Raw genomic sequence first — 8,912 nt, forward strand, 5'->3', positions numbered from 1 at the left:
GTGTGCAAAAGAAAGATTACAAAACAGATTTCATGTGTCATAACGTAACTCACTTTTTGCTTGGTCATGTTGATTTGCTATATAGACTCTCCTGTTTATTACAAAGCAAACTTACTGTAACATTAAAGTAGTAATATTAAGACATATTTATATAGGACGGGGTATATAAAATACTCCTTTGCTTTGCTTTCACATGCTGTATTATATTTGACAATGATTTATAGATGAAGGGCTTTAAGCTTGAACCAACACAAATACGTTTTATATAACTTCCTTTTAACAGACCTATAACATGCTTGACTACATGCATTTGTGTTTGTGCATGAACGGAGTCACAAAGTTAGGTGTTATGAAGATGTTTTTTTCTTTTTCAAAACAACCATGTGGCTGATAGAGACCGCTTACCATATCATATAATTTAGCACAGACCTCCAGTATGAATAAAGCCTCCACTGTTTAGCAATAATTCTGAGCTCCGGACTAAAAGCAGATGATCACTGAGTCTGTCACGCAGACAGAGTGACACCAAATGAATGTGTAATCTTATTTTACTTTGTAATGACAAATGCAAAGGCAGGAGGAGCGTGAAGCTGAGCAGCACTTTTATTGAAGGCACTTAGAGATAGGTTATGTTAACAGCAGTAGGAACTCAGATGCTCAATGCATAGTTTGATTAATTCAGACCTGTGACAGCAAAACAGTACACTGTTCTGCATGTAAACAAAGGTTTTAATCTACACATCATACAGCAGCACAGTAACTGGAGCACTCAGCGCCATGTTGTGCATGATTTGCTTGGAACAAATGTTTTCGTCATCTTCATCCTCCACAAAGACGGACAGAAAGTGATCAGCGTTCCAGGGCACTTCCTGAGTCTGAGAGGCCAGCACACGGATGCTCTTGGTGTCATTCCTAAAGTTGAACTTTTTGTCAGCAGGAAGCACAGACGAGCTCTTCCAGCTCTTATCGTCGCCTCCAGACTGGGAGGAGATAAATGCGTCAATCTCCAGAGCCTTCTCTGTGACGAATACTCGGACGTTCCTCTTGCTGTAGTTGCTCATCTGGGATGCGGTGTTGATGTTTCCCATTTTGTTTTGTTTGATGTGATTGGTCTGACTGGTCAGGACTGCAGAAAATAAACAGTGATATTTATCATAAACTGGATTAAAATTTGTGGACATATCCCACACAATGTACACTATTTCCCCACATTTGAATACTGTTTTATATCTTACATATTTACAATATCTTAAGCTTTGAAAATGTAACAACTCACATTTAAAATAATCTAATCTAATCACCTTTCTTTATTGCACCCTACATTTGAGAATAGACCCAGGAATATGCCACCAAGCAAAGTAACATATGACAAATTAAACTGAGAGATTACAAAGCAATAAAACTTTTCCACCTTGGTGAAGCGGAATGATCAATGTCAAATTAGGATTTTAAACACATATATAACACCATCCATGCCAGCTTTTGATAGATTTATTCTGTAAATGAATAGAAATGAAAAGACTGCTGTATTTTCCATTGCTTGTTCCTTTAGTTTTGTCTTCCGAAAGACAAAAATGACAATTCTTACATACAAGAAAACACATGCACGACTTATTTAACACACATGAGTTAACAAAACGGGTTTAGTTTCTTAACATTTCTCAACACTCTGGGTCGAAGACAGAAGGAATTCTTACCTGCTGCAACAACGAAGGCAAGGTGACAATACGATACGATAAACTGCCACTGTCTTCCTGACCTACGCAGTGTGTGTTTTATGGGCAAAGCCTGATAACATGCAAAACCTTTTAGCACAGCTAGCACAGGGCAATAAACTGTATGTACCTGCTTTAAAAGAGCAGCCCAGTGTGGCCCACAACTGTGAACTCAACTGTTTTGTCAGTGAAAAGACATTAATAATACTAATTAACAACATCCTTGTTGAGTTGTTGAGTGCTTATTTAGAAAAAAGGGTAACTGGTTTGAAAGATAAGGCTGGTGTTATTCTTACTGTCAATAAATCATGAAACAATCAAAACCAACAATGTGTTAGTCCCTCTCTCAATATTTTTTTTACCTCTCCCAGTCTGCCTGTGGCCCATTCGTTCTACTGAAGGAGTAAATCTTTAGAAACAGGTCAAAAATAAATAATTACATTTTTTTAAATAATTAAATAATTCCCTTAAGCAGGCGGGTACTCCAGTCTTTGGTACACATGACTCAAAAAGGAGTAAATAGTGCATTTGTTGGGGACTATTTTTAATTGCGGATTAATCCACAATTGGTGCTCTGATGAGTATTTCTGGAAGCAGGACGGCGTATGTGGTATTGCCTCCAAATAAACATACAGTGAACATGTTCAGCGTGGTTCCCTGATGTGTTTTTAACAGTTTTTGGACAATGGAGTTCTATAGAACAGAGGAAAAAGATATATCAGGCTCTGAGATAATACTTTTTATTATTATCACTATATTCATTGTTGGCATGGTCTTTTTATGGGACTATAGGAAAAATAGAGAATATCAATAACATTTTAAGTTAAAGTTAAAGTATGTTTCCATGTGAACATTGTAGAAAGTTAAAGTGGTAAAGTTTGATGTGAAGAAGCTCCATGACCCATTAGGAACAAGGTTACATTTCCTAACGAGGTATACCACTGTGAAAGTGATAGAAAGCTGCCTCTCTGTAATTACAGCACCTCGTTAGATAGCACCATTATTTGCTGCATAGTTTGCATATTCAAAATGAAAACGCAGTAAAGATAAGAGCATTTCTGTTGAGTTTATGCTGCCTTCCAGCCCTCATTCTCAGCACAATGAGGCCGTGGTTGCTGCTGGTGTCCCTGTTCGTCTCTGACCTGAGTCCCCTTGGAGACGGGGACTGGGTCGTGGAAAACTACAGCTGGAGTTTGTACAGAAAACTGCTTCTCAATGGACAGATGACTCCCAGAGGACTGGAGAAAGTTCAGACCCAAACTGAACGCCACTGCGTGTGTATCCAGAAAAACTGTGTGTATGTCGCTGTGCTGCACAAACAGAAGACCTCCCCCTTTTACTGGGCGTACACAGTCCATGATGATCATGGATGCCGTTTGTCTCAGCAGGAATTTACAAGAATAATCCATAAGAATCATATTCCAGCACTGGTATGTTTATTTCAATCAGTATTGGTGTGAATTTACTTTATTAATGTACTACTTTGTAGGTTACCTTCCTGTGGTGTGTTCAACTTATACCACTATGTTCCAAATCTTCTGTGAGCCAAATGTCACATTTCAATCAACATATTTTTATTTCTAACATCTGTTCTGCCCCTCCAAAGCGTGTGCATGATATGTCAGCATCACAGGTGGGATGGACACCTTTTGCAAGGTCGCCAGGCATCCTCAAGATCACACTGCATAAAAGCATGAAGCTGATTATTACACAAGCAGTAACAACATGGTTTATTTTTGTCTTCATTTCACACTGTTGATAATCAGAATATCTGACATGCAGCATGTTTTTGCACCTGTTTATGGAAGAGCAGAGAGATTTCCAACTAATGCTTTTCAATGAAAGAGAGACTTTACTTGGAAACTGGCTTTGCACATTCACTTAGAATATATAGAATACTACAACAAAGATTGCTACAAATGAGAAGTAGATTATAAATATTGTGGTTAAACAGACATATCGAAATAAATTAACTAAAAGAAAAACTGCAACAGTTGTGGACATGTGAATAACTCCCTTTGAGATTTCCTTCTCTCTCTTTAACCATGACATATACCCAGATATCAATGAATGCTGCATGGTCGATGGTGTTTGTAGTTGAGTAGTGTGTGAGGGGAACCACGTGCCATTTAAGTAAAAGCTAAACATAGACACTTGAAAGCAATAAACCATTGAAAAAATTACTATGCTAGCTCTCTTGGAGGCTGAGCTCGTCAGAGTGCTAACATGCTCGTAAGTGTGCTGGCAAGTTACCGTTTAGCAGGTTTAAAGTTTACAATTGTCACAATGTTAGCCTACTGTGTTAGCATTCTAGCATTTGGTAATGACCTCCATATATAAAGTAGGTCAGGCAGATGGGAATGTTATAATTCTGCAGATATTTGACCATAAACCGAAGCTTTGGATAATTTTGAACCAATGATGGAACCAGATGACAAGTTGAGGGGAAACTGAATGTCCAAATTCTGTGGTAATCAATTCAATATTTATTGAGACATTTTTTCTGAGGCCCATGAACCGAACCCAGAATTTCATGGCGTTCTGTCTCATCGTTGATACTTATGCCTGTACCAAAGCTGTGGGCCGACAAACGGATATTGCTGCCCCTAGAGCCATACGGCCAGCAGTGTTTTTATGTTAAAGCTCATGCATTTGTCTCTCTTCTGCCACTCCAGGTTGTTTTTCCTGTTCATGTGAAGGAGAAAAGTGTTCCAGCATTTCTGGTGAAGCCCCGTACTCTACCAGCGCTGCACGTTATTAGCAAGGTCACGTCGACTAAGGCTGACGGTGGAACCAGTCATATTGCCATGGATATAATAAAAGATCACCCAGATTCGGGGTCTGCATGGTTACTCCATCATCGCACAGCTGCCCCAGGCCACAGTTTTCAGGCTTTCTTACTGGAGACATCCAAGAGCTGGGCACCCGCCACCATTGTTCAACTGCAGAAAATGCTGACAAAGAGATGCTGCACTGCCACAACTATAAATATTATTTCCTGCTGTTTTAAAGAGGGTGAAATAAGATCAGCGCTGAACATCAAGAAAATATCCAAACAACAGATGGCAGAACCACAAATAAGACAAAAAGAGAGCACACAGCGAGCCATGGACATTAAAGTTCCCATGGAGCCTGATGGACAACAGCTTTCAAATGCTGCACTCAGTCAACATGACATTTTCCAAGCTGCTACTCTGCACTCTGGCAGCTCTTCACTGAAAACGTCTGATATATCACAAATAGAGATTCAGAGAAAAGCAGTCAGAATTATTAAGAAAAATGAACATTTGAACTGGAAAGATGAGCCCTTGTTGAAAAAAAGTGTTCAGAGGCAACAATCTTTAAAAGATGCATCTGGTGCGTATAAAGAGGATGGAAATTACATTAAGAGGCAACGCTTGTTGGTATCCAGAGAGAAGACAGGATCTATAAATAGACCGCAGTATAAGATGAGGGGTACTCAGGACGATAATAAAGAGGATTTAAGTGGAAAAATAATCGCAAAACAAGCAGAGTCTAGACACCCAGAGGGAGAACGTGAAACAGAAAAATCACATACAAATACTATTGAAAATGGAAACCAGAAAAGATTAGCATACATCTTACAAGCAGACTCTACACATAAAGCAGATAATAATGATGTTGATCACAAGCAAATGCTTACTGAGGTGGGAGAAGAAGTCTTAATCATGGTATTCCTTCCAGACACGGAGAGAGAGGCACAAACAGAAAGAAAACTTATTCTGAACACAGATACTGGCTGGAAAACAGTAAATATACCCATAAAGCAGCTGGAAGACCCCCCACCAATGACTGAAGTTATGAAGGAAAACTTTAATATTGAAACAGATAACTCAAAATGTCAGTGCTTGACAGAAATCCTCTTTTCAGTAGAAATACATGCACTGGATAGAACAGAGGGAATAGATATAAAACCAGCAGAAAGTGCAGCTAAAGTAACTACAGCATCTGCATACACTGAGGAACAGACTGCAGAAATGAGAGAGATAATAGAGCACACAGAGACTAATGACACACCTCATGAAAATATGAGCATAAATAATACTAAACAAGAGGAAAATGTTCCATCAGAAGAATCCGTCATACCTTCGCCTCCCTCGCTCAAAATGATTAAAACAGAAACTGCAAAAACGGAGCTTATGGCTGAGACAACTACAGTAAACATGGAGATAAAAGACACAACTTTGAGTAGTGAAGTCTTCAATCAGGACACAACACAGAACGCAGACGGACTGCCAAGAACAGAGGAGACCCCAGTGACCACAATGAGTCCAGGATCTGAGACTGAGCCCAGATTCATAACATGGGAAACGAATAATAATGTACAAGCTCCGACTGAAAAGTTATTCTCGGGCCTCAGGATGAGAGAAGACGTCCTGGCAGATATAACCAAACTGCACAAAGGCGCAGAGGATGGAGATAGAGCGGCAACAAACAGGCCAGCAAATGAAAGACAAGAAGACCAAAAGGATTCAAAAGTGAACTCATTTAGATTTGCAAAACCATCACAAATAATCCACAAACAAGCCACAGACACGCTTCCTAAAGTAAGTGAAGTTACAGTTCCAGACTTCTATGACAGTCCAAGTGAAAGTAAAATAATGGTTCCACATTCTGGGAAATACATTTAATCGCTTTCTGGCAGAGACTTAGATGAGAAAATCAATACAACTCTCTTATCATATCATGACACAGCTAGCAGATGATTGAAGAGCGGAAACGGGGAAAACAGCCAACACCTTTGTCCAAAGGTAACAAAATCCAGCTAATAGCACAGTTCAAGTTCACTAATTAACACATTATATCTAATTTGTTAAATCCCTGTGAAAACCACTTCCTTTGGATTATCTCTTGACGCAGTAACTTCCTTGAGGTCACGCTGGTTGCCTGGAAACAGTGCGGCACATAGAAGAAGCAATTGTTGTTTTCACCCTTTGGTTTTTCTTTGAGAGATAAAATGTTAGTGAGATTTCAAGGTGCTGGTAGGCAGATTTTGTTGCCTTCCAACGGAGCCAGGCTATTTTCCCATTTCCATTGTTTGTACTAAGCTAAGCTAAGCTAATCGGCTGCTGGTTTAAGCCTTATATCGAATGGACAGAAATGAGAGTGGTATCAATATGTTCTTCTAACTTTACTTTTGACTTTTTCTGTGCCAGAAAGTGAATCAATTTACTTCCTAAAATGTCAAACTTTGATAGTGTTACATAAATAAATTGAGGGAAATGTGTGCAGAGATGATAAAAAAAACTATATCCATTATCTGGATCTGAATGAAGATAAAACTGCAATATGCTGCAAGCATGTTAATAATTGAAAGAACTATAATCAGATGCATTATTGATCTTGGAGAGGAAAAATTGTGCATTGAATAATAACAGGACATTTCATATATTATATATTATTTGCTCTAATCCTGTAATACTGTAAGATGAAATGAGTCACATTTCTCAGCAGTGACTCTACTGATGAAAGGTTCTCCTCCACAGACTACAGATGACAATATGCCGCTCTGCAGAGGTTTAATACATCGCACTAAAGCTGGTTGGAAACACTGTGTGGAGCGATTTGCAGGTATGGGATCAAAGATGTTTTCCTCAATGGAACCAGCGGCTGCATTTACGGATACAGAAGAAGAGGAGACCACATCTATCAGAGACCACAAAGACAGTCCTCTCAGCGATGACGAATATGATCATTTCTATTATTTTGATGGCATACTGAGAAGAGTTCAAAATAATTTTTACCCCGATTACAAGAGACAAAAACGGCAAAAAAGGAACCACGACAACGCGGAGAACAATGTTTTCACAATGAGAAAAAAAGGAGACACTGAAAATCTCAGTTTTATCAAACGTCTTACTTTAAGGAAAAAGGCCAGTCACTTAAAATGGTCAGGCAGGCACCGAGGCACTCACTACTACGGAAAAACTGGACCAAATACAGTTAAGAACTAACAATGCTGATGTGTATTTTTACCTGCTGGCCTGTAAATGAAAGGGAATGTCCTGATAGAAGAGTTGAGTCTGCCATGTGACAATATAATCAACTCGACACATCTCGACAAATAGAGCATAAAGAAGGAAATGCACAGATTCAAAGTTGTATGAATAAGCAGGGAACATACAAGCATTTCTTTGTGATGTTGATATGTGTTCAATAGACAGGACTGATAATGACCATCAAAGTAATTTGAAGTAACACAACTTCTACCTCTGAATGTAGTTCATGATAGCCTTTAGTAGATTTGTTTTGTCTACAATAAACGTATTAATCAGCTGTACTGCAAGACAATTCAAATGGCTGCAATATGTATGTTTAAAGTGACTACATACTAGTAAAAACTGAGTTTTGTAGTCGGTTTAGTAAAACATTTAATCCATGGCTTCATATGATTTTATAATATTAAAACTAACATTTTTTAAAGTTGTTGAGTCTTGACACATACTGCATTGTTGCATTTGTTCTTTGTTACCTTAGTTGAACACGTTTGTTAATTTAAAGAGATTTAGCATAGCACTCCGATTGTTGGACTCATAACGGACAAAAAGGATCCAAATCAATGCATTCTTCTTCCTCTTCAAAACCAGGTGCCTACATTACCCACAATGCAACAGTTTGACAGAAGATTCAGGTGTGTTATGCTAGTAGTGGCTAATGTTGCCTCGAGTCAAGGAAGGTCTGGTGATCTAACTTTACACCATAAGATTTTATTTCAATTACAAATCACTGCTGACTCAGGTGACATCACTTGAGGCAATTTATGAAATTTCACACAGCTCCCTGTGGAGCAACAAAGGGTTTACTTTCTTTTCACATATGCAGTAGTACTCCCCAAGACATGTAAAGAGACTCTGATGTGTAAAATCTGTGGAGCTCCCCTTTAATGTGTAGTGTGCATAACATTGTGAGCACTGACAGGTGAAGTGAATAAGACTGATTATCTCGATATCATGGCATCTGTCAGTGGGTGGAATATATCAGGCAGCAAGTGAACATTTTGTCCCCAAGTTGAGGAAAAATGGGCAGCGTAAGGATTTGAACGACTTTGATAAAGGCCAACTTGTGATGGCTAGACGACTGGGTCAGAAAATCTCCTGAACTGCAGCTCTTGTGGGCTGTTCCCGGTCTGCAGTGGTCAGTACCTATCAAAAGTGGTCCAAGGAAGGAACAGTGGTG

General features: G+C 38.9%; 1 protein-coding gene across 1 annotated transcript; it reads left to right on the forward strand.

The window, feature by feature from the left end:
• Window positions 1-4,471: 4,471 nt before the first annotated feature.
• On the forward strand, window positions 4,472-8,159 carry LOC127370259 (uncharacterized). The gene is made up of 2 exons (XM_051412173.1): window positions 4,472-6,283; window positions 7,223-8,159. Exons 1-2 carry the CDS (start codon window positions 4,523-4,525, stop codon window positions 7,688-7,690), a joined length of 2,229 nt encoding a protein of 742 aa, XP_051268133.1. The 5' UTR covers window positions 4,472-4,522; the 3' UTR covers window positions 7,691-8,159.
• Window positions 8,160-8,912: the final 753 nt, after the last annotated feature.

Source organism: Dicentrarchus labrax, unplaced genomic scaffold (assembly GCF_905237075.1).
Source record: "Dicentrarchus labrax unplaced genomic scaffold, dlabrax2021, whole genome shotgun sequence".
Classification (NCBI taxonomy): Eukaryota; Metazoa; Chordata; class Actinopteri; family Moronidae; genus Dicentrarchus; species Dicentrarchus labrax.